Source organism: Paroedura picta, chromosome 11 (assembly GCF_049243985.1).
Source record: "Paroedura picta isolate Pp20150507F chromosome 11, Ppicta_v3.0, whole genome shotgun sequence".
NCBI classification, from domain to species: domain Eukaryota; kingdom Metazoa; phylum Chordata; class Lepidosauria; order Squamata; family Gekkonidae; genus Paroedura; species Paroedura picta.
The window spans coordinates 35,374,288-35,400,974 of NC_135379.1; the positions used below are offsets into that span (position 1 = coordinate 35,374,288).

The window sequence follows — 26,687 nt, forward strand, 5'->3', positions numbered from 1 at the left end:
ATCCATCTGCTATCGATGCAAACTGCCATGATACTACTGGCTTTTAGCATATGGGTGGTACTTTTACTCAAACATTATCATAGTGCCAAGCAGTATTTTGATTTAAAAAACTCCTTGTCCCTCTTCCTCCAACAATCTGCCTTACAAATTTTGCAGTGATCTGTGTTACATGACTGAATAATACATGGAAAAGGAATCCCAATTCCAAAAGTGACAGCTTTAGGGACTCCTCCTCAGACTGAAATTCAGACAATTTGACTCTGATTTTCCAAGTATTTCAATTATTTTTCTTTTTTTCTTAGTGTTATTGTATTTTCCAATGACTCTTGTTTTCTAAAATAGTTTTAACAGCATTTCATAAGTTTTACAGACGGCCTAAAATACTCATTTAATACACTAGCATATCCCTCAGACAAATATATACTTGCCAATTCTATAAAACTGTAATAGAACTAGTTTGTTTTATTTTGAGCAAAACTTTACCTTAGCATTGTGAAAATATAACGAGGACTTGCAGCATCCTTGCCACCATGAAGTCTAGTACCAAACTGACCAATAGGCTGTAGCAAACTGACATTGTTACTTCCAACAAAGTTCTGAGCCAAGTTGACAATGGTCATCATTAAAGCTTGCTAGAAGAAAAACCATCAAGCACTGTCACAATGATGTATAAAACTAAGTCCTTTCACTACAACATCCTACTTATCATCACCTGCAGAATGAAATGAGGACATAGCTATTTAAGGGTCTATTACTTTGGAAGCTGGAATAGAAGGACGAAAACTATCAGTCATTCTGCCAAACTGTAACCTCCACCCTTTTACTACATTCTCATTTACAAATGAACAGGCTGGCCTGACGCCTGTTCCATTTGCTGAAAGAGGAATAACTTCAGAGATGATCAAGACAGAAGGGAGCGGGTGTCTTCTAACACCCATAGGCTTTTCCACAGGCAGCATGATTTCTGATCACAGTGCAACTCACATTCTCCCTCCCATAGCAGCTCACAATGCCCCCCAACTTAAGGACAATGGACCCCCAAAAACAGAATTTAGAGAACATTTCAGAGCTGCACTCCATAAGAAATCCTTCTGCCCATGGAAAACTCTGGGGAATCTAAGTTCTTCTCTACCCATCTATTCATCTTTGAAATCACTTCCACATATAAAGGAAAGGGTTACTTTATGAACTTGGCCCTGCTCAGAACTAAGACATAAAGCACACATGCATAGGTCCCTTTATTCATACTCACCTCCCCATGGTGATAGGCAGACATCTCAGCCACAGAACCAGCTAGCTGAGCTACTTTAACTTCACGTTTATCGTTTCTCTTAAAGCAAGTAAACAAAACCTTGCGCTGCCCAGGTTTAAAACCTGTGTTGAGGAACAAAGTTATTCAAAATATTTTTCCCAAAATCTTACTCCTAGCTGTCCCAATATCTTTCTAATCACAATTATAAACAGTTTTAAGATATGTTTCCTGTGTCTGTTTTTGCTCAATGAAAACACAAGGTAATAGCAACTGACATGAGGTTTTCAATGAATTGCTTTTATTAGTATTTATTGTATTATTTTAATGAAGTTAAACTGCAAGCCATCTTAAGTCATTAATGGAAAGGTGGTACATAAATGTTTTAATTAAAATAACCTTTTAGAACAGAGGAATAGTAATGTCTTACATCAATCTGAGATTAGTTATAATAAACTTGAATGGCCAGGGGACCCCTACTTTTTAAAACAATTCTAACGAGTAATAAATTTATTTGTATATAGCCATGGGCCTTTACAAAATATAACAGTCAAGTTAATAAACAATAAAATAGAATTTAAAAACTGTATAAAAACATAAAATTTAAAACCATAGACTATGAAACAACATCCAAAAATACAGAGATGCAAGAGTATTCAGAGCCTGCCTTAACGGTGACAATTCTAACTACAAAGTGACATCATCAGAAGAGAAATAAATCTTCATAGAAGTCTACTGACCATCAACAAGAGATGGAATGGATCGCTCATTATCTGAGTTGGAGAAAAGAATCAGCTCCTTGTTAATGAAATCATTGTAAGTTAGATGCTTGGTTGCTGTGCCATAGAGAAATTGCTAAAATAAATGAAAATTATTATTACTTTCAATGCCAATAAGCATTTCCCCTTTAATACCTGAAACACCTTTCCCTCTTAATACACGATAGATACCTCTGGCAATCCATGCAACCGACGTTGTCTTCTGTCTTCCATGAAATTTGTCAACCACTCTTTTCGATCATCAATTTTTTTCTTACTGAAGGCCTAAAACATTTCATATAGGTTGATCAGACAAATTACAACTAGGAAACATGCACATTAACCAGAACCCTGAAAATCAATATGTATTAACATACACTGAGAGATTCGCTACTATGGTAGTATTTACAGAATGCTATTTTTTTCAGCAAAAATTTAGGATATGTTTAATTGCACATTTGATATTTTTTGTTTAATTAATTTGTCTTTTGTTTTGCAACATTAGTTTTGTTTGTCACCCTGAGGAAAAGCATGTCAGTAGTAGATTTTTCTCAAACCACTATACCTTTATATTTGTAATAGCTATTAGCCGGAGGTTATCTCTAGTAAGAAAAGGTAAACTGGATAATTTGTTTCTGAAACTGATATTTTAATACGAAAGAGCAGATAAGAGCTATGGGAAAGGAGAAATCTAGGAAAGGTGGGGCTGTAGGCTACATTCTCCTCTCCAAAGTGGCAAGCAATCCTTTGTGTTTGTGTTAGCAAAGCAATTTCTCCATTCTTCTGTGCACATAAGCACAAACATCTCCTGCAACAGCTTTGTAGTAAAGAAAGAATATTCTCTGAGACCCATTATTAATTTGCATAAGTGTAAAGGATCCTTAGTAAAGATTGATTCCTCTCCTGCCTTCCTCCCGATTTAGATATCCAGGTTTGCATGCAGACACCCAGATTTAGACAAGTTTAAATAGACAAATTTAAAATTTTAATGATATGGCTGCTGCCAGAGAATGTCAATAAAGTATATTGGGACAAAACAATACTAACTTCATGTACAATGACAAAAGCTGATGTAGAATTCTACAATTCGGATACCCCAGATGTTTAAAGGACTAAAAATGCCCCAATGATGGGCCTAATTTGGATCAAGGCCAAAATACTGGAGAGAAAGAGCCTTAACGTCTCCCCCACCCCATTTCTCTCTTCCAATCTCAACTGACAACTCAGAACTGTTATTTATCCTTCAGGGGTAAAAGGTATCATATGTGTACAAGTGTTCTTCCCTACACAGAGCAAATCGATAGAGGTGAATTAACTAAGGGCATAGTTACCAAGGTAATGGCAGCATCATCTTCAGGACCAGCATACCGAAATAATATTCGATGTCTCTCCATATCTGCAAAGTACTCTTTTGCTTCTTTAGCAGTACTGGTACCCAAACCTGCACCAGTGAAAAAGGAAAAAAATGGTTTCTGAATAATCTTCCTTCTCATTAAAAATTAACTAAATACAACCTAGAAGTGAAACAATTCACTTCAAGTTAATAATTATATTAATTTTAAAAATTAGCTTCTCTGCTGAAGTTAAAAGTTAGTCATGATGAAGAGTAAGATAATGAAGTTGTTTCGTCATTTTCAAAGGGACTTTGGTGCAATTCTGTTCAGAAGTCAGTCCCACATTATTCATTGGGGAATACTTCTAAGTAAGTGTTCAAAAATTGCTAACTTTGACTGTTCTGGGCAGGAATCTTTTAGTGCCACATAGGCCCATTATGCACGGCCGCCGAAACGGCGATTTCGGGTCACATGGAAAACGCAGAGGGGGAAGATGCACGGGGCGGGGCGCAATGGCGTCAAAACCCAGAGTAACCGATTATGCACGCGGCGATCCCGGCGCCACTTCTGGTTGCGCCCCGGTCACCCGGAAGCTGCGCTTTCTTCCGCGTTTCGTGAACGCGGCTGCAGCCGGCACCGTGCGTTATCAGTGATTTTAGTCGCCGCCATTCCACCCCGAATGTGCGCTAAAACCCCTGTGCATAATGAGTCCTAGTTGTTTTGAGGGGGAGGGGAGGGATATCTAACACAAACCTTTGTAGTATTTTATCTTCCATGCTCGGTGATTCTCCATATGCTTTTTCCATTCATCAAATTCAGGAATGCTATAGAAGGAAACTTCCTGCTTATTTTTGCTTGCCTAAAATAGAAAAATATCAGTTAGTTGTTTTTTTTTAAATAATGTAATTATTTCCGTGATAGATTTAAATTGTGATAGTTTTCCACAGTGCTCAATAAATCTGTTTCTCCCCACACACAAACGTACACATACTACTTGATAAGCTCTAACATGGTTAACTATTAGTATAAAGTGACTACAAACAGGTTGCATGTTTTGTTCTGGCAGTTCTTTCCTCACTCCATTTCATTGTATGTATATATGAAATTGTTAGAAATAGTATACTAAAGAAGAATAAACCAGGAGCTGTTAACAGTGTTCTTTATTTGCTACAACACATTCATTGTGCATATCAGAAAAACATAATATGAGCATGTGACACACCTTTACAATAGGTGTAATGAATTCCTCAAGAAAACCATGCTTCAAAAGGGATGGCCAATTGTGATGAATAAAATTGATCAGCAAGCCTTTAATATGGGATCCATCCTGATCCTGAACATGAAAAGAAAAATATCAGTAAATGCTGCATGCTATCATAAAAGATAGTTCAAAATTTTCTGGGGATTGTATAGGAGGATGCTTTCATTTATTAATAATATACTATATATATTAACACTTCCATGAAATTTTGTAACTGGAACCTTTGTTTGTGAAAGATAGATTCATGTTTGTGCACAATGTTTTCCCAATCACATTACAGAATTCAGTGTGGGCTCCTATTTTATATACTATAAACTAAAGCATTGCTTGTCTAAGCCAGCCCAGATGTTAATGTGATGGTAGGAGTGAGGAAAAGCAATGCTTTAAGTCTATGGCAGTGTAACAAAATGCAGGAAAGGAAACAGAGAAAATAATTTTGCCACTTAAGCCTAAGTCCACATATACCTTGTCCTGGAAACCTGGAGCTTGCCTGGCATTTTTGGAAAAAGGTTTGTATTCGCGGTATGATAGAGGAGTTAGAATGGCTGTCTCTACTTTAACAAATTCACCCCACCCCATTGGCTCTTGAATAGCTGGGGAAAATGAAGTTAGTTACAGTTGCTAGAAACATGAAGAGGGGAAGGAATCTAATACATGGTTTGTGTGAATAAACACGTTTTAGCACCTCTCTCCTTGTAGTGCAAAAGGATGGATATCCCCAAGTATCTACTTGCCCATTCTGGCACAGGATATTTAATAGCCTGTACAATCGGGGAGACATTGTTTTCTCTGTTTGTAATCTGGCAGACAGGATCACATCAGTAAACGCTATACTCCCAGAAAATTTGGAAGGCAGTTAGGGCTGGAAATATGTTATGCCTTTTACTACAGCCAGAACAAAGGATACATTTTCCTATACAATCAACAATGGGGAAGGATGCTTCCTTAGTTGAGGGGGACAATACCTGAAAATTTCATTCTAATTTGAGGTAAAGAATTACAAGTGGGAATGTATTTCCCACTAAAACTTATGGGAATGACTACAGAATTCATAGATGATCCTGAACATGTCACATAACAGTTTAAAGAATAAGAACAATATGTTTAATTCCTTAAATGAGCAGGATCTGAACACAATTTCTTTGCATGTTTATATTAGTAAACTTCCACATTTAATTACAGAATTTCACAAAATGTGACTTTAACACAAATGCCCAAAGGAAATCCTTTCTGTTTTGAATCAATTTCTTTCTGCAGAGTTAGGTAAAAGGAGGACTACTATCCAAACAAACATTGCTTGTGTTTGAATTTCACATCTTTACTGACCTGATCTGTCATGATCATAATCTTTCCATATCTCAGTGATTTCAAAGACTCAGGATCTTCATAGCTTTTCTTGTATTGTAGACCTACTATTTTTATGATGTTGTTAATTTCTGCATTTTCCATGATCTGAATAAAATGTAGACAAGAAACAGCTTAGCATACATATATATACACACACTCATATCATCACAGCTGGGTTGCCAGCTTCTAGGTGATGACTAGAAATCTCCTGGAATTCCAGGTGGTCTCCAGATAAAAGAGATCAGCTCACCTGGAAAATAATGGCTACTTTGGAAGGCGGGCTTTATAACATTATATCGCAGTAAGGTCTCTCTCCTCCCCAAACCTCATTATCAGCTCCACACCCAAAATCTCCAACCATTTCATAATCCAGAGCTCACAACCCCAATTATCAGCTATACATTAAATCTTAAAAACTGCCATTCTTTACCTGTTTGTGAGATGCTTCCCGAACATTAAGAATTTTGCCCCTGAGTGGGAAAACCCCATATCTGTCTCTTCCAATGACACCTAAGCCAGAGACAGCTAACGATTTGGCTGAGTCTCCCTCAGTTAAAATCAAGGTACAATCCAAGGAATGTTTTCCACCTAAAAAGGGGTGGGGAAGGAAAGGAAATAAGAAATAAAATTAAATCAGCCTTCAATCTTAACTGTATTTAATAAGAGATAAAGAAGTTGGCCTACTATAAACCACACAAAAATGCACTCAAAAAAGAAAAATTCATATTCAATGAGTTATGTTTTCAAATAAACACAGATTAGTTTTGTTTTTTTAGCAATAAAGAATAACTGACAACCATAATGCAGAAAAGAGGCTTGCCTTTGCATTGCTGTGTGCAGCTTGCATTCAGAAGCAGATAAAACTGTCTTATTTGGAAAAAATAAGTAGCTATTTTTGACCGTGTCAGGAAATTCTCTCTTTAATATGTATACATACTTAATGATTATAGAAAACTTATTTCCAGAATATTTTTTTTCTCACAGGAGAAAAATAAACTGCATTTGCTTTATATGGCAGTTCAGGACAGAAAATGGTTAATTCTTACCAGCATCATTTGCATCATCAAGTTTGGGAATTCCCTTGATTTTGCTGTGTTTCACTGATGAACATTTTTTGTTCAACTGAGTCTGTGCCTTGAATTTCACCCAATTCAAGATACTCTCTACAATACCACAGTTGGAGGCCTATAAGGAAAAAAAATAATCAAAGACAATACCATAACTGAGAATATTAAAACAAAAAAGCTTCATCGTGATTAAAGCAAAATAATGTACTTAAAAGATCTAAATCCACTTTTCTCCTATTATTACTGCAACAGAAAAATAATACTTCAACCTTCTACCAGTTATGTTTCGTTTTTAAAAAATAATGATCAACATACAGAACTAGCTCGGTGTAGTCGTTAAGAGTGGTAGCTTCTAATCCGGTTTCTAACCTGATAACTCCTCCATATGCAGCCAAGCTGGGTGACCTGAAAGTGCTGTTTTCACAAAGTAGTCCTGTCAGAGCTCTCTCGGGGTAACTACCTCACAGGGTAACTATGGTGGGAAGAAGGGAAGGCTATTGTAAGCCACACTGACCGATTATGCATGGTGGCAGCTATGTCGAGCTGCTGCCGTGCCATTGAGCCGTGACCGAAAGCCCTGCAGTCCCACAATTATACAAGGGGGCGGAGATTCCTGGGCATGCGCTGGCTGCCCCGGAGCAACGGCCCCGCGCAGGCAATGTAGAGCTGGAAGCAACGGACACGTGCTGAAGTGCTGGCAGCGGAGGGGGGATTGGGGGCATAGCCCCCCCTGCTGCATGATGGTGGGGAGCAGCATGCTGCTCTCCCACCATGGTTGGGGTGGGGGGATGCCCGTCAGCTGCGCGAAGCTGGCAGGAGCGAAAGGTGCCCCTGCAGAGACGTCGTAGGTCGTGGGGGGACCTGGGCGTGAAGGCCCGGCTCCTCCAATTATGCACAGGGCTGGCCCAACCCAGCCCTTGCCTGCGCCCACTGCACTCCCCAGCCTGTGGAAGAACCCGCATTCCTTTAACACTGATCTTCCGACAGCCTGGGTCAGGCCAGGCCTTAGATGGTGGCGATGTTGGCCATAATTGGGGATTTTCAGAGGGCTATCTTCCAAGCAAAGTAAAGTTGGAAGAATGGCTTTTTTGCAGCTGCATCAACTTGCATCTCCTGAAATAAAGCTGGAGCCAGAATCAAACTTGGTCTGAACGACTGTAATAAAGTTTGAACTGGATCCAGAATCACCCCCTGGCTGAGTCCGCAAGAGGCAATTAGTCCCCATCAAATGTGGAGCATCCCATTTCCTTCGGGTCTTAGGCTTACCAAGCAAAATTAAGTCTCATTTTCAGATTGCTTAGCTTTAGCCATTCAACTGCAGCAGTCAGGCATTGGTTTGAGACTTTACAGCATCCCCAAGCAATATGGATAAAGGAAAGGAAAATGAGGTGTCATCAAAATATTGACAGCACCCTATGAAAAATGATTTCCCTTCAGGGCTTCACATAGAGATTGAACAGCACAGGGAACAAAGTAACCCCACAAGTAACCCCACAAGTAACATCCCACAATGTAGAAAATGTGTTGCTTATAGTAAAATTGTAAGTTTTGTGAGCAAGAACAAGTGGAACAAATCATTTCCCCCCAATGCAAACAGGCCAACTCTTTACATATTTTTCATAAACAAATATAGCAAGAAAGCAATATGCAATACTTACGGCTTTGAAAAATTTCTCTGATAGCTGGCATAAACAAATATAGCAAGAAAGCAATATGCAATACTTACGGCTTTGAAAAATTTCTCTGATAGCTGGCATTTGGACCCAAAGCTTTTAGGTTGAAGTGTCATGTTTTCTTTTGTTTGAGAATCGAAAGTTGGGTTTTCAATGAGACAATTAATAAAAACCCATATGTGATTCTTTACCTGGTTAAAAAAAATTAAAGCTATTTAAATGATGGACTGATTCTTGCTTCTAGAAATTCTTTGAAATATGGAAGTTGACTTGCCTGGAATGGTTTCACTGAAACACCAGCTTTGTTCTTCTTCTTCACCACTTCTATCAATTTTCCAACAATTTGATCTACAACATAATCAACGTGCCTACCACCCTGAAGTTAAAAAATAGAACAAAGACAAAGTGAAATATTCATATTTCTCAACTGTAAGTACATTTTTTAAGTCTTCCACTGTATGGCAAGTAAAATAACTAACCTTTGTGGTAGCAATACTGTTCACAAAGCTGATTTGCTGAAATCCTTTCTCACTCAAAGTAAGACATACATCCCAGCGTTCATTTGCAAGTTCATGGATAACTTTCAGGGCAACTCCAGTTTCATCCAGTTTATCTTTGACATAAAGATCAACATAACTACGAAAGCCATTCACCTTGATTCAACAAAAATAAAAACAATTTAACGAAAACTGTGTATTGCTTATTATTGCTTTTTTAAAAAATATATTCAATTGCAGAAATATTTTACTTAAGCATCTTACAGGTAGCTTCTTTCCATTAAACAAAACTTTGACCCCTTTGCATGCTCCAGCCAAATCATAGGCTCTTCTTGTCATGAGGGCCACAATATCTTTGTCAAGTCTGTCCATTTTAAATTTAGCAAGATCTGGTTGGAATGTCACACATGTGTAATCATCTCCTTCAAAATGCTTAATCTTGGCATCCGATGTCTTCATCATATTGTTCATCCAAGTCTTTGTAGGGGAAAAAAGAGAGAGATACAACATTTTCCCCCTGTATTCTAAACCAGTAATCTGTATTCTAAAACAAATATATAGTTTACATGTATAAACTTTAAAACAGGCTGGGTTATTCAGTGTTGGGTTAAGTTTACATTTATTTTTATCTTATGTAGAAAACAATGTTTAAAAGAAAAACAATCAACTTATTTTACAAACGATGTGTAAAGAATTAACATGATGAGTTTGACCAGTGTGGTGTGTAGTGGTTAAGACTACTGGACTAGTATCTGGGAGAATCAGGTTCAAATCCCCGCTTGTACTATGGAAGCTCATTGGGTAACTGTGGGCCAGTTGCACATACTCAGCCTAACCTTACTCACAGGAGATGAGAACAATCCAAACTGCCTTGGGTCTCCATTGGAATGAAAAGTGGAGTATAAATTAAATAAATAATATGCCCTATGCCATTATTAAAAGATGTCAACAACATGGTTGTGTAATGCTGCTATAATAGATCATCAACTCATAAATTAGGTATCTGATTAAAATTTGTCAACTCCACACTAATGATATGGGAAAATCAGAGGCCCTTGAGTGAATTTCAAACCATTTTCCTTCACACAGTTTTCTTGAAAATTTCCAAATATATAAAATGTGTTCATTATAAATTTCAGAGTTTAGAAGATACTTTAGTCCTATGCTATCATGTATTTTTGCTGACATCTTTTTTTTGAGGGGGGTATGTTCATAACAGATGTCCTATGACTGGAAACAGATATGCTCTATTTATAACAAAATAACAGCCCTGAAAATTCCAAATATTTCCCTCTATCCAGGCACTTAGAACTTCTTTGTGAAAACATAGATCAATTTGCCTGCACCCTGTCCAGAAACTTAATATAATGGGGGAAAGGGTTCTTTAGCATAACTGTTTTTGTAGAAATGTTGGTGCTCAACTACGACCAAGACAATTAATAAGGATAATATAAGTTGTATCTTTGTACAGAATTAAATTAGCTACTTTGCAAAACAAGGAAATTATGTTTGATGTGCAAAAGCACCCAAAACATTATTATGCTAACAGATACCTTCACAACTTACTAGTGAATATACAAACATTTTATATATATACACACAAACACACATAATCTTTATATCTATTTCTCAGCCAAATAACAAAGGCAAAAAGAATTCAAGGGAAACCAGCATACCTGTTTAAAACTGTGTTTGTATTCTTTGCAAGCAGTTTCAACTGTAAACTTTGTACTGAATATATTACAAAGTTTTGCACCATAGCCATTACGACCACCTGTAAAAAACAAATAAGCATTAGGTGCGGTGAAAGGACATCTCACTCCAAAATCAAATCTGTCAAATGTACGAACTTGGTAAATAAAATGCTTAATTTAAACTCTGATAATACTCAGAGGCTAGTTTAGCATAGACTAGGTAGGGCAAGAGACTGCAGATCACGTTTTTCAAGTTAGCTTCAATCTGTTTGACCAGGAAGATTCCAAGTCATATACTACTGGGCAAGGATTGCCAACCAACAGGTGAAAGGAGGTCTTACAAATTATCTCCAGGCTATAGAGATCAGTCTCCCAAAAGAAAAATGGTAGCTTTGGAGCGTGTGGCATCACATCCCTACTGAACTCACTTCACCCAGCCTAGGACCCACCTCCAAATCTCCAGGAATTTCCCACCCAGAATTAGTGGCTCTGAAATGGACCAAAAAGCCAACACAGCTTGCTTCCAATTAAAGGGCATCACACTGACATTAGCTCAGTCAAATTATTTAACCCAGGTACAACAGTAAGGGACTGCTAATTCTTAAAAGACAGAATTCTGTCCTTTGTGATGACTCTCAACCAGAATAATGCCAAAATGACTGATTTGGAGAGGCCAAGACTGTCTAAGTGAATGTCCTAATTGAAGATGAAATTACTTCTTTAGAAAGTCTGCAGAAAACCAGCTAAAAAGGATGGAACCAATTTTAATAACTAATTGTATGATTAAGTGGATGCATAACTTGTATCATAACATTTTATATGAAGAATGGGAGCAGTTATGGTGTAAAAACATACTCACAAAATGTTGAGAGAAAATGGGTATGTTTTACGGGTGGTATGTAACTCCTATAGGAATTAGTATTCAATATGATGGGAAATGTTAGAGACTCTATGATGCTACTGAATCCTTTTATCATATGTGGTAGTCGTGTGGTTGGATAAAATTAATGGGTTAATGGAAATAGATGTTAAGAACCAAGTTTCCTTTGTGTTCTAAATATTCTCAAAGAATTGCAGCAGTTTACAATAAAAGAATAAAACAACCCAAAACATAACCCCCCCAACACAATAAAAGATGGCTATTTATTGGAGTTAACTCCCCATCTCCCCTCCCCTGTCCAGCTGTAGTCAGGAGCTCTTTCCTTAGGGTCCTGATCTCACTGATGGTAACCCAGGTTTTTACCTGATAATCAGTATAAGGTTTTTTCATGATAATCTATCAGTATATGCTAGAGAATGCTTTTTTCATGCTACTGCTGCACTTTTAGTGGTGCAAGGATGGAAACAGCAAGACCTGACTGGAGTGATCAGCTCTCTTCCCAACGTATTTAAAGGTACAGTTTCACAATTTAGTATGTTTCCAATTTAGTATTCATGAAAATCACAGTATCACGGTAGGATACAGCTATAGCAACAGGACCCAACCCTCTAAATCCCCTATAAATCAACAAGGTGAAATGAAGTACCAAATTGGAAGGGCTAAACCTCTCTACCACAAATTATTTTTAAGCTGTTGTTTTTTTTTAAACACAGTGAGTTTCCTTTAACAGCCACAAGGAGAAAAACTACTAAAACTGGTTTCTAGAGGCAAGTGCTGACAGGAGATCCTATGGTTTTGCTACAATCACATCCAATTTGGTTTCTAATTAAAATAAAAGCAACAATATTCAACCTTTTCACACAGAACAATGAAATATGTAGCAGAAGTCTAAACTAAAAAAGTAATGCAATTTTAGTATTAGGTATAATTTATGGGAAAAACCTCTCATCAATCTTCTTATCTTAGTTTAATGTAGCATCAAGGATTACACAGAATGATTCAAAATGGTTCCATGCATAATCAAAGTCTGAATTAGCATAGGTTTGCTGAAATGGGATTTAATTGACTGCAACAGCAATTACTGCTTTTTGGCATTCACTGACTCCTAATGTTTAAAAATGATATCAATTACTACTTCGGACTCATCTAAAATGTCCAGTGTAATTACATAAATTTATGTTTAATACGGCATAACGGTGCAAAACCTTGAAGAACCTTTCCTCTCCCCACAACAGACACCCTGTGAAGTAGGTGAGGCCGAGAGAGCCCTGATATCACTGCTCGGTCAGAACAGCTTTATCAGTGCTGTGGCAAGCCCAAGGTCACCCAGCTGGTTGCACGTTGGAGAGTGCGGAATCAAGCCTGGCTCGCCAGATTAGAAGTCCGCACTCCTAACTACTACACCAAGCTGGCTAAAACAATCAGTCCATATATCTGGGTTTCTCCTATAAAGATGAAAGGCCTCAAACATTGTATCAACTTTTTAAAAATCTGAGCTCTTTTTCAAATTGCATTTGAAGCTTTGTTCACTTTATATCTTTGCCTTGGAGGTTATTGTTAGGTCTGGACAAAGTTTCTTGCATGATAATCTTCAATCTGGTCCTAATTCCTAATCCTCCTGAAGAACAGTATGAATGAGCAACTATGAAAAGACAGTACTTTACAACACATGCATGCAGAAAACAATTTTGAGAAAAAAATCCTTGCAGATGATGGTTATATAAGTGTTATAAAACTCTAGGAACAGAACACAACTTACTGTTGTGCTAAAAAATTTAACCCTAGAATCATATGCAGCTGAACTTCTATGTAATGCTATTACCCATACTATAAAGCCAGTCACCAAGTAACAAACATAAAAGTTCATGATATTATTTACAAATGTCATAAAGGAATCACTGTACGACAACTAATTCTAATTTCTCCAAAACATATATATATATATATATATATATATATATATATATATATATATATATATATGTATGTATGTATGTATGTATGTATGTATGTATGTATGTATGTATGTATGTATGTATGTATGTATGTATGTATGTGTATGTATGTATATGTATGTATATGTGTATGTATGTATGTATGTATGTATGTATGTATGTATGTATGTATGTATGTATGTATGTATGTCACCTGTAACTTTTTTCTCATCATCGTCGTAATTGCTGGAGGTTAAGAGTTGTCCAAAGATTAAAGCAGGAACATACATCTTCTCCACCTTATGTTCCACAACTGGAATGCCTTTTCCATTATTCCAGATACTTATAATATTTGATTCCCTGAAAGTAAAAAATCAATATTTCTTTCAAAAGGTGTATAAGAAGTTTGAAGGTAGATATCAACAACACAATTGAAAATATACAGTCTATCAAATTTTAGTGGATAATGTTGGCCTTTCAGTCTGAATTCCTGGAAATCCTCAGGGACCAGTGGAAACATATCAGGAGATCTTCAATAAGAACCCAACAGTGAAACAAGTTGTCTCAAAGAAGTTTGCCTGTCGCCGTAGGCCTTCCTCATATAATGAGAATATTTATCCGCATCCTGCTGTTTGTCAGCAGACAGATTAACACAAAAACTGTTCCAAAAGTAAAAATTTGGAAGAAAAAAATCCACAAATGTGAATTGGGAGGCAGCCTTAGAAGAGTTATAGCTCATCTATGTTCTACACTACCCCCTTAATCATTCCCCTGGAAACAGTCTTGAGAGCACAGAGTTCAGTGGCTTCTTAAGAAAAAATTATCTACTAGTAATTGCTGTTAGCAATTACCACCACAATGTAGAATCTTTATAGGATCATACCAAAACTTCTGAGTGCTCTTTTGAACTCTTTCATTTTGAACTCTTTCATACACGCAGTAATCTGTTGCTTTCACACACACTGAATAATGCACTTTAACAATTGTTTGCTGATGGGTTTGACATTTTGTACAGAAAAAATCCAGTTGCAAAGTGCACTGAAAGTAAATTGGAAATGCATTACCCAGCATGTATGAAAGCATATACACATATAGCAGAAGCCTCTTTCAAGGTGCACCTCATTTACACAAAACTAACAAACAATTCACTTGTGTGACTGCAGTCTAGTTGATCCACGATGAGTGATAGAAAGGTAGATTTATTTAAATTATACAGCTGTGGCTAAAGTACAGATTTTATTTCTCAGATTCAGTCTAAACAGAAAAATGCACAACACAGTCTTGAATACAACCATTTAAATTTGATTAATATAATCTAATAACTTGTCACCCACTCATAAATATTTTCTTCAGTTATCAAATCAGGAAAATTTGAGAGGCAAAGATTAATTCAGAAAAATACCAAAGCTAAACAGTATGAGAATTGTTTATTTAAAACTTTTTTGACTGTCTAGTTCCTAAGAAAAACAGATAACTGAGTTCTCTGTCACATCCTTAAGAGTTCAAAGTAAACAAAAATGAAAATAATCAACATATCTAACAGCCCATATGTGGATCCAAAAAAAAAATCCACTCACCAGAGATATGTCTCTGTAAACAAAAAAGAATCCCCATATTTGCAGAATATATTTTTAAAGTTATGGCACAGGGATAAAGTACCCAAAACACAACACTAAAAAGGTAGTGCTAGGAATAATGCAAGAAAGAGGTAAATTTGGAAGGAAGCAGGAGAGAAAGGGTGGAAAAGATACTGTAGTGTAATGGATAAGAGACAGCTCGCAAAATAGGAGGGAAGAAATAAAGTAGGTTGTGACTGAACAGAGAAGGAAGTGGAACCAGCAGGATCGATAGGTGGGAAAGCATTTAGGTAACTATAACAAGTGAAAAAAGGGAGGAAGGCAGGGCCAACAGGAACATTAGATTTCCCACCCCTCAAGATCTTGCTGGTCCTCCTCTGGTGTATTATCTTAGCTCAAAGTGCTCTCTCTCCAGTGACATGCTCAAGTTAGTCTATGTCAATTGCATGTGACAGGATATTTTTCAAGGAACTGCAAGGACCAGCTTTGTCACCATTTTACTCATTTTGGAATCACCACCTCAAAAAATGGAGGTCACAACTTTCAGTGCTGATTACTAATCCTCAATGTTAAAATTCTTGATTACGCATGGTTGAAAGCCTCCTTGATAAAATAGGCTTCTTAAAACTATTTCAAATAAAGGTAACAGCACAACTGCAACTGGTAAGACTGCTAGCTATACTTTTTATATCAATGTAACTGACAAAGTAGTGACAGCTTTTCATCACTACATCTCCAGAGAAGAGTGATCTTGAGTCAGCATAACAGTGTAGCTTTTCTGGAATAGAATTACAAGGACAAAAGCCGCTGTTTGTACGATTCTTTCTCTTACCACTTTAAATGTTCAGTTTTAATTTGTTTCCCAAGCAATCACTTGCAAATTCTATCTCAATGCCCACCTTCACACCTATTTGTCCTATTTATTACTAAGCCTCATTAAGAAATAATTATTCTTATTATTTTACATACAGTGAGTCAATACACTCAAAAGAATGGGACATTCACTAAGCAATGAAATAGGATTTGGGTTGTAGAGATAACCAGATCTAAAATAACAGAACTAAAGCAGAACATGTACCTGGCTACAAAAGTTTATGACATTTTAATAGTCCTAAAGTTACTAAATGAATAATCTCCAGTTTCTACTCAAGGGTGAACAACACACTATGAACCATTATGCACGGGCCTGGAAAGCCCGAAGTGGCGGTGACAGGCCTTTGAGGAAAATCCCAGATTATGCCCGAGGTCACCGCCATCCAAAACCAAAAATCAAACAATTCATCTGACAATTCTAAAAGAAAGGAAAACAGGCAAATAGGAATAGGCTACTGTCAAAATGTGCTACCTTCGAAAATATGAACGCACTGAGAAGTCAAGTAAAGCATCTAATTAAAAGTGCTGATTTTATATCACATTCATAAAACATGTTCACCTCTGTACACTGGGATATACATTGAATTAGAGCCTCCCTCCCACCTTTGACTATACCATTCTTATTTATCAATTCCACTCTTTTTGTCATAATAAACCTATGCCCATTTATAATAGTTTTTCCCCTTTAACTATTATAAATAATGCCATTCAGAATTTAAAAACATTACAGACTTTAAAAGCAGTCCAGATTTCAATTTCTCAAGTAGAAAAAAATCATAATACTTTACTTACGGATCAATTGATATTTTAATACATGTCATATTCTTATCCCTCTGTTTATTGTCAGCTGCATTTACTAGAAATGAATTAAAACTCATTAGTATCAATAAATATTATAATTCTAAATATTTTATACACTTATCACAAATACATTTGAGAGAAACTGAGAGAAACACATTATACAGATTACAGAATGGGATGTATTTCGTATATTATAGTCTTATTTATTTTCCTAATCATCTGATAACAAACTTACTCTGGGATTTTTTGTTATGAACATAAGAGTAGACTAATGAAAGCCTAGAGCATACTTCACACTTTACATTTGTGCCATTTTTTTGAAGATGTGTGAGCCTCTCCAACATTTTCATACATATAAGAATACCATACATATATGACACCTATCTTTTAAAAAGGTCCCAGAGGAGATTCGGAAAATTACACTCTAGTCAGTCTAATATCAATATCAGGTAAGTTGGTGGAATCCCTTATAAAAGGTAGAAGGCACATTGATGAAGAATCAGCATGGATTCTGTAAGAGAAGTTCTTGTCCCACTAACATTTTAGAATTATTTGAGAGAGAAAACAAACTAGTAGATACACTAAAGATGTGTAACAAAATTTGTGGCAGAATATGAGATTTTGTGAGTCACTGCTCATACCCTTCCAGAATTTTTGTCAAGTCTTTAAGGTGCTACTGGCTCTTTTCTACAGCTACAGACAGACGAACACAGCTACCCATCTTGATCTATCTCCAGTAGATGTTATTCACCTAGACTTCCATAAAGCTTTTGGTAAAGTTTCTCACCAAAAGCTTCTAAATAAACTCAACAATCATGGGATACGAGGACAAGTCCTTTTATGGACTGAAAAACTTGTTAACAGGAAACAAGAGTGTAAATGGGCAGCTTTCACAGCGGAAAGTAGTAAGTAGTGAAGTACCACAGGGCTTGGTTCTATGTATGGTGCTCTTTAATTTATTCATTAACAATTTGGAGGGGGAGCAAACAGTGAAGTGGCTAAGTTTGCAGATGACACTAAGTTGTTCAGGGCACTGAGAACCAGGTAGGACTGTGAGAAGCTCCAGGGGATATTTCAAGTCTGGGTGAATGGGTGTAAACATGGCAAATGACGTTAAAAATAGGTAAGTGCAAAGTAATGCACATAGGAACCAAAAATTCTAACTATAAATATACGTCATGGGGTCCAAACTGGTGGTAACTGACCAGGAGAGATCTTGGAGTCGTGGTAGATAACTCACTGAAGATGTTGACTCAGTGTGCGACTGCAATAAAAAAGGCAAATGCTATGCTGGAGATTATTAAGAAGGGGATTGAAAACAAATCAAGCCAGTATCATAATGCCCCAGTATAAAGCTATGGTGCAGCCTCATTTGGAATACTGTATACAGTTCTTGTCACTGCACCTCAAAAAAGATATTACAGCATTGGAAAAGATGCAGAAAAGGGCAAATAAAATTATTAAGGAGATGGAATGCCTTTGCTCTGAAGAAAGGTTTAAGAAGTTAGGGCTCTTTAGCTTGGAGAAACTATGATTGAGGGGCAACATGATAAGAGTTTTACAAAACTATGCATGAGATAGAGAAGGTAAAGAAATACGTTTCTGCCTTTCTCACAATACAAGATCCATAATCACTCAATTAAATTAATGAGCAACAAGTTTAGAACAGATTTAAAAAGTAGTTCTTCATCCAAAGAGTAATTAACACATGGAATTCAATGCTGCAAGAAGTGGTAGCAGCTACCGGCATAAACTACTTCAAGAAGGAATTGGATAAACATAGGGAGCAGAGGTCCGTAAGTAGCTATTAACCACAAGGTACAAATGGAACACTTTGTCTGGGGCAGTGATGCTCTGTATTATGGGTATTATTGGTACTTGGGAAACAACAGTGGGAAGACTTCTGGAGTTCTGGCCCTGCTAGTGGACCCGGGTTTTGAGCACGGAGTGACACAGAGTGTTTGATTGGGTGAGCCATTGGCTTTTATTATGTTCTTAATACTCATGTAAGTATGCTGTTTGAACTGTCCCACCTGGCCTACAGTTGAAGCCAGGAAAATGACATCTGAAATGCTGGCCTCCCTACCTGAGAATCCATCCAGTCCACTAAACCCTCTCAACCTGGATTGCCCCCCTCCCCTGTAAAGGTACATATTGATAAAAGGAGGTGGCTTTAATTGTTTTTAGCACCTAATTTGCCTGATTAATATTATTTATAATAAATGTAATTTTTATGGATTGTTTTGAGCCTGACTGGGAAGGGCAGCATACGAAAATAAAATAATTATATAGGTAGGTTCCTTCTGACTACTTTTTTTGCCTGACATTCCAGAGAGACAAGGCAATTATATTTCAGAGAGAATTTAACTGACAGTTGATTAAATTTTATTTTCTCTAATTTTCTTCCTTGGAGCATTTTGGGTTGCCACTGGAGGGAACAACCTCAAAGGTCACATGCTGTTGGCAGAAGTCTGTCTAAGCTGCAGAAGTGCTATATGTTGCATCCAAACCAATATTTGGCCAGATCACTTTATTCTGTTCAGTCCTTACCAACACACACACAATAAACTCTCACTAAAGAGTAATGTTATATTTCTAGAACAGTAATAGATGTCTCATAAATTCTCTTTTCAAAATGCTGATTCAGCTTTGTATATGACAAGGTCTCTGTCTTTCACTGATCTAAAAGGCCTTCTATAGTTACAAAAATATTAAGTCTTCATTTTGACATAGCTTAACACATAATAAGTTCCCAGGAAAACTTCTTGGCCCTGCTCACATTTCAATTATTATAAAAGGTAGTATAGTAAGTATCCTTTAATAGAATCACAGATGTGAGCTAAACTATTTTTAAATTAGACTTAAAAACATACAGAACATTTTAACACTAGTCATAGGAGATGCACAATCCACTTATTTCTAGGGTAGCAAGCTAAGAAGAGTTATACCTTTCTAAGTCTCCTGAAGTCAATGGACTTAAGAGGACTCTAACACTGTTTAGACTATACTGCCATTCCAGCCAGGCTCCTGTGACAGCAGCATCACAGGCAAATTTAACATATGAAACTTTTACTTCCATTGCCTCTCCATGCTAGGGAAAGCTTGCAGAATTTCCAACAAAGATACTAGTATTAAGGACTCAGAAGCTCTGTTGGGGCTGGTGGTGGTAATCATTTTTGTTGGGAGTAGCACACAGTTAGTGTAGCACTAGGGAATGGCATAAATAAAGGACACAACCATTCAGAAGTAAGATTCAGGGAGAGTACGCAGACAGAAAACCGCCCTGAGCCTCCAGGGAGGGCAGTATATAAATAAAAAGAATACATAAAACCACAAATTCCTCCAAATAAATTGAAACATAAAGCCATAGCAGTTCTATGTTGTTCAACTCTCAGACGTCATGGGACTATTTCTTGTCACTAGATATGTTCACAGATAAGTCATTTTAGTTTCCTGAAAGCCAACTACGCAAACAATTAGACTACACACCAGATCAATGTTTTCCCAGTTCTTCCATATATGAAATAATAACTCTTGAAAATTTTAAACAAACATGAATTGATGGTTAACATGAAATGAGAATATAAAGTTCTATAGCAGATTATTATTATTAATTTATTTAATTTATAGCGCACCATTCTCAAACAAACAACCAATGCCGCTTCCTCAGCACTGGCTGGATGTGGGCCCTCCAAGATGCTCCTGTGAAGACCCTAGCAGCTGCATTCTGTACCAGCTGCAATTTGTGGGTCAAGGGCAAGGGAAGGCCCATGTAGAACAAAGTCAATCCTTGAGGATTATGTTGGTGACACTGAAGTATTTTGCTTAAGGACTGCTAAATTTGCTTCCCCTATAAAATTTTGGTATGCTTGTAAATAAGAATACAGTGATCACCTACAGCAAATAAACATAACCTCCAGATAATCAGGGAGGGAATTGTTACAAAAATCGACATTTTCCCCTCCTAGGTAACAGATATATTATGGAGATATTGCTGATACAACATTTTATGGCCTAGTACATTTTATTGACATAGTTTCAATGCTGAATTATTATGCTCTCTATGCTGCTGGGGATGAGCCTCTTGTGGGGATGAGCCTCTTGTGGCGCAGAGTGGTAAGGCAGCCGTCTGACAGCTTTGCCCATAAGGCTGGGAGTTCAATCCCAGCAGCCGGCTCAAGGTTGACTCAGCCTTCCATCCTTCCGAGGTCGGTAAAATGAGTACCCAGCTTGCTGGGGGGTAAACGGTAATGACTGGAGAAGGCACTGGCAAACCACCTCGTATTGAGTCTGCCAAGAAAACGCTAGAGGGCGTCACCCCAAGGGTCAGACATGACTTGGTGCTTGCACAGGGGATACCTTTACCTTTACCTTTATGCTGCTGGATCATACAATATGTGAAACTGAAGGCTACATGCTACACTATGCTAGTAGTTTCAAACAAAATCTGAAATATCAGGACAGATCTAACAGTAGTTGATCAACAGCCACTGGAGTGCAACTGTACATTCTTCACTCACTTCCACCTTTAATCATAGAATCATAGAGTTGGAAGGGGTCATACAGGCCATCTAGTCCAACCCCCTGCTCAACGCAAGATCAGCCCAAAGCATCCAAGAAAAGTGTGTATCCAACCTTTGCTTGAAGACTGCCAGTAATCATGATTTAAGTTAATTGCTGCAGAAATGTTAACCATGATTTCCTTTGAACTGTATGTGCTTCCAATCCAATGTAAATCCTTACGGATGCTGGGTTAAGCAGCTTAGGCTAAAGTTATGGTTAGGCGAAGTAAGTGTTGCAAGAATGTAATGCACAAGGAAGAACATAACAGCCAAGGCAGAAGGTCTCCAGTTCAATCCCTAGCATCTCCAGCTAAAGGATCTGACAGCAGCTGATATGAAAGATCTCTGCTTCAGAACCTGGAGAGCTGCTGCCTGTTTGAGTAGACAATACTAACTTTGATGAACCAAGGGCCTGGTTCAGTATAAATCAGATTTATTTATTTTATTATTTTATTATTTATTGACACTCCCAGACTTACTGGCTCATTGTGGTTTACAATAATAATAAAACCCATAAAATACAATAAAAGCCATAAGTTACAGTAGAAGGCAGCAGCAACAATTTACCCCCCCCCCAGAACAATATCCATCCCAGCAAATCCCCCCCTTGCCAGAACCCATACCACATGGAAAATGGCTGAAGATATGTATATATAGATATGTGGCCTCAACCAAATGCCTAGAGAGAGCCAGTTTGGCGTAGTGGTTATGAGTGTAGACTTCTAATCTGGCATGCCGGGTTAGATTCTGCACTCCCCCACATGCAACCAGCTGGATGACCTTGGGCTCACCACGGCACTGATAAAACTGTTCTGATCGAGCAGTGATATCAGGGCTCTCTCAGCCTCACCCACCTCACAGTTGTGGGGAGAGGAATGGGAAGATGACTATAAGCCACTTTGAGCCTCCTTCGGGTAGAGAAAAGTGGCATATAAGAACCAACTCTTCTTCTGCTTCTAATGGATGAATTCCATCTTGCAGGCCCTGCAGAACTGTGTCAGTTCTTACAGGACCCTAAGCTCTTCCAGGAGCTCATTCTACCAGATAGGGGCCAGGACTGAAAAGGCCCTGGTCAAGGTCAGGCACACTTTCCACAGGCCAAGGATCACCAGCTTATTATTTCCCACAGACCAAAGTGTTCTGCAGGGGGCATAAGGAAATAGATTGTCCCTTAGATATGCTGAGCCAAGACCAAGAATGTCCTTGAAGGTCAATACCAATACCTTAGAATCATAGAATCATAGAATAATAGAGTTGGAAGGGACCTCCTGGGTCATCTAGTCCAATCTATGCAGGACACTCACATCCCTATCGCTCATCTACTGCAACCTGCCACCCCCTTGAGCCTTCACAGAATCAGCCTCTCTGTTAGATGGCTATCTAGCCTCTGTTTAAAAATGTCCAAAGATGGAGAACCCACCACCTCCTGAGGAAATCTGTTCCATTGAGAAACCGATCTGTCAGGAACTTCTTCCTTAAACTTGATCTGAACACCACCAACAACAGATTTCAATAATGGCTGAATATCAATCGTCCAAGAAGTCCCCGTGAGGAAACATGCAATCTCTCTTACTTCCATTGAGCTATAACTTCAGGTACAACTAGTAATTGGTTGGTATTCTACACTGGCCAATGTTTACCTATATTCTCTCAATTTTTAAGCACTATGCAATTGATAAATGTTAGAGGAACATTATTAAAATACTCACCAAGAATTTCATCAAAGATCTTGTATAATCCAGGAACAAAGGTAATTTCTCTACAGTTCATTCCTATATCTTCATCAAACACCCACATCAGCTATATGAAAATTAAATTATACTTTTTTTGAATGTTAAATATTTTTCACTATAACTTCACAATTATAAAAAACATATTTATTTTCAGTTCAGATCACTATGTATTTCTGTGTCATTTTATGTAGATATAAAAATGGGGGAGGGGACTTTCAGCCTGGCATTTAGTCATAAGCATATGTTTGGATCCTATGAGAAACTGCCACTATGGCCTATGATGCACGGCCGCCGAAAAGGCGATTTCAGGTCACATGGAAAACGCGGAGGGGGAAGATGAGAAGCAAACTGCTTACGCACGGGATGGAACGCAATGGCGGCAAAACCCAGAGTAACCGATTATGCACGCGGTGACCCCGGTGCCAGTTCTGGTTGCATCCCGGTTGCCCGGAAGCTCCGCTTACTTCCGCATTTCGCTAACGCGGCTTTTTCGGCGGCATGCACCGAATCTGCGGCCAGTTGCAGCCAGCGCTGTGCATTATCGGTGAATTTAGGCGTCACCATTCCACCCCGAATGCGGACCTTCCCATCCGTGCATAATGGGTCTATCAGAGGGGACAATTTTCACCAACTGTCCCCCTCTCTATTCTGATTTATTAATTATTTCAATTTATATACTGTCCCTTTCCCACAAAGTGGGGCTCAGAGCTCAGTATTATAAAGGCTGAGGCAATATAATATAATAATTAATAATAATAAAACAGTAAATAATAAAACAGTATAAAATACAGAATATAAATATAAAATCTAAACTGATAGTGGTTGATCTAGCATTAAGCTCCAAAAATACTGTGTATACTCGCATATAAGCCGCGGCACCCAATTTTACCACAAAATCTGGGCAAACTTATTGACTCGCATATAAGACGAGGGTGGGGAATGCTCCATCATCACAGGCTCTCCCATCCGGCCTCCCCCCCCCCCAAACAAATACAGAAAAGGCAAGAGGATGAATAGCTACTTGTTTTTGTACCCTGCTTTTCTGGTACCCCACAGAAACCAAGAGAGCACATATAGAGGCTAAACAAGACAGGGGAAAGGAGCAATTTGAGTCTCTAATTGCCCCTTTTCATACTGTTCCTGAGGATCCCCTATTCCCCAGGAGCAGCATTTGGGGGATCATGTTGAGCTGCAGTGGGAGAAGGCAAACAAGGAAGCTTTGCAGATGGAAATCTTTTTTGCCATCAGAGATGTAATGCAAGATCTAACCCAGAACTTGATATTTTTCTGTGAAAATAATAGTACCTCAATTTAATCAAGAGAAATACTGAAATGTACCTGAGTTACAGGTTCTACTGAACCAATATATGTATCAGGACGGAGAAGAATATGCTCAAGTTGAGTCTTTTTTTGATAAACTCTTTCAACTGACATCTTCTTTGAATCATTTTTGTTAAAATTTTCAGATTCTTCTTTTTTTGAAGCATTGTTCTGATTATCAAATAGTGTCTGAAAGTTTAAAAGGAAGAATAGTTAAATACCCAGATCTATTATAAACAAATTTATAATACGTTATTTCAGATATAAAATACTTTCAACAAATTAAACAACTGTGGCTTTCTAAACCACATTTCAAACTTTTTTGGATTCCAGGTTCATTATTTTGTAAGATACATTCTTGTAAGAAAAATATAAAGTTGACTGTTCCAGTATGGAACAATATTTTCATATTGTTTTTACAAATAAATGAGAAATTAGCTGTCCCATGACAGAAATTATATGTTTCTCCCACATTATCTGACAACTCTATGTGAAACCTAAAAGCTACTATTGAACTCCCCCCCCCCACTAAAGAAATTCCCTGTGCCTTGTCACGACGGATTTTGATATTCTCTTCAATCCCCAAAACATGCTCAACTAGTGCACGGTTCTTTAGGGCTTACCCACTATGCTCAGCAACTTGCTGGAAATAATAACAAAGTCATAATAAAGATAATGGAACAAAAAGTCATAAATAGCTTTACAACATCTGGGACATAGCCAATATGATGAAGCTGACATATTAAGTTCCAAATTACACAACCTGGAAATTTTCTAGGCTAGAAAGCAACTATCTGTGAACTGAGTAGGAAGCAGATCTTTTAGGTCATGATATTACAACCTGATCTTGCAAACATCCAATGTGAAGTACATGCAGTCAAACAGCTTAATTTTGTTGCTGGTATTTTTATGCACCCAGTGCTGCATCTCAATTGGATATATAGTTTGAAAATCATAGGCCACACTGCAGAACTATAAAAGTACTCTGAACATTTTAAAACATAATTTATCCAGTTCTCAGTACGTCACACAGAAAGTCGACAGGAAGCACTTATAAGGTAGACAGCATTTGTGCCAAACTACTGTAAGATCTCTGCGGTGCTCTCTGGCATTATTGCTTCACACCACTCTATATCTTCACACACACATCACAGGCTAGTTTGCAGCCAAAGGTCTTGTCAAGAAAGTGGCAGCAGTAAGGAGGAGCAATCTTGACATCCAATACACAGAATACCTCCTCTCAGGAGGATGTTGAACATGTAGTTTTAACTTCTACATTTTACTGCTACAAGGCACACTATACAAGGCTGACATTGATGACTGTCGGACCCAAACAGTATGAAAAGTAGTACAGGAAGGAAGTACACCACTGCCTGGCAAACCAACAGCTACCCACGTAGTGAAGGCCACCCAGGCCCCACAGTTATCCATCAGGTCAGCAGGTGGAAGGTACAGCCATGGGTAGAGCCCATAACATCTTTAATTTTCACCCACAGCCCCACAATCACTAAGACTACCCTTGGCTACTTCAAGGTCTCAATAAAAAGAAACATTTCTCTTTAATATGTAAAATCAAATTTTTAAAATGTTATCCAAAACACTTATCCTGCAGCTTGTTGCCTATGAAAACTTTAAAAAAAATAAGTTGCAACTGGCCTTCGAACTACAGGTACACAACATTTAAATTTTACAAATCCTATATTCTGAGGAGCACTTGGTGCGTGAACTCATGTGCTCTTTCTTCTTGTTACAACTGAGTTTGAATTTTTATTATGCTCTTCTTGATTTTAATTATTTACAGATTTGTTATATTCCTCTTCTTCTATTTTGTTTTGAGCTTATTTTACCATTGCTACAATCTTTAAATGTTATGACCCTGTAGTAAGATAAAAAATAAAAATCCTTTATACAGTATTATTTGTTAAATCATCAATCTTCATGGAATCAGTCTATAGGTCTATTAAAATATGGTATTCAGATTTCATAGCCAATAATCGTCACCTGTATATCTTTTATTGTAATATAAATAAAATATATGATTCTGAAGCCAGACACGTCATAGGCCTGCAGGGACAGAACCCATTTAATTTTGCTACATGTAATGAGGCCATGGGTGACTAGTTATTG

The 26,687-nt window shown here is 37.7% G+C and overlaps 1 protein-coding gene across 3 annotated transcripts in view; it reads right to left on the reverse strand.

Annotated features, from left to right (window-relative positions):
- TOP2B (DNA topoisomerase II beta) overlaps positions 1–26,687 on the reverse strand; it is a 46,903-nt gene that overhangs the window by 15,571 nt on the left and 4,645 nt on the right. For 2 of the 3 annotated variants that reach the window (XM_077302852.1, XM_077302851.1), the window contains exons 2-20: positions 24,579–24,749; positions 23,217–23,307; positions 16,937–17,000; positions 13,909–14,054; positions 10,863–10,960; positions 9,451–9,663; positions 9,169–9,342; positions 8,964–9,065; positions 8,743–8,880; positions 6,996–7,134; positions 6,380–6,537; positions 5,929–6,054; positions 4,564–4,674; positions 4,095–4,200; positions 3,339–3,448; positions 2,200–2,292; positions 1,990–2,104; positions 1,253–1,374; positions 484–632 (exon numbers count right to left, since the gene is read on the reverse strand). In XM_077302852.1, coding sequence (XP_077158967.1) covers positions 484–632; positions 1,253–1,374; positions 1,990–2,104; positions 2,200–2,292; positions 3,339–3,448; positions 4,095–4,200; positions 4,564–4,674; positions 5,929–6,054; positions 6,380–6,537; positions 6,996–7,134; positions 8,743–8,880; positions 8,964–9,065; positions 9,169–9,342; positions 9,451–9,663; positions 10,863–10,960; positions 13,909–14,054; positions 16,937–17,000; positions 23,217–23,307; positions 24,579–24,749 — 2,426 coding nt within the window. Of the gene's footprint in view, positions 1–483; positions 633–1,252; positions 1,375–1,989; positions 2,105–2,199; positions 2,293–3,338; positions 3,449–4,094; positions 4,201–4,563; positions 4,675–5,928; positions 6,055–6,379; positions 6,538–6,995; positions 7,135–8,742; positions 8,881–8,963; positions 9,066–9,168; positions 9,343–9,450; positions 9,664–10,862; positions 10,961–13,908; positions 14,055–16,936; positions 17,001–18,150; positions 18,210–23,216; positions 23,308–24,578; positions 24,750–26,687 lie in introns of those variants that run through there. The other variant, XM_077302853.1, reaches the window with a different exon arrangement.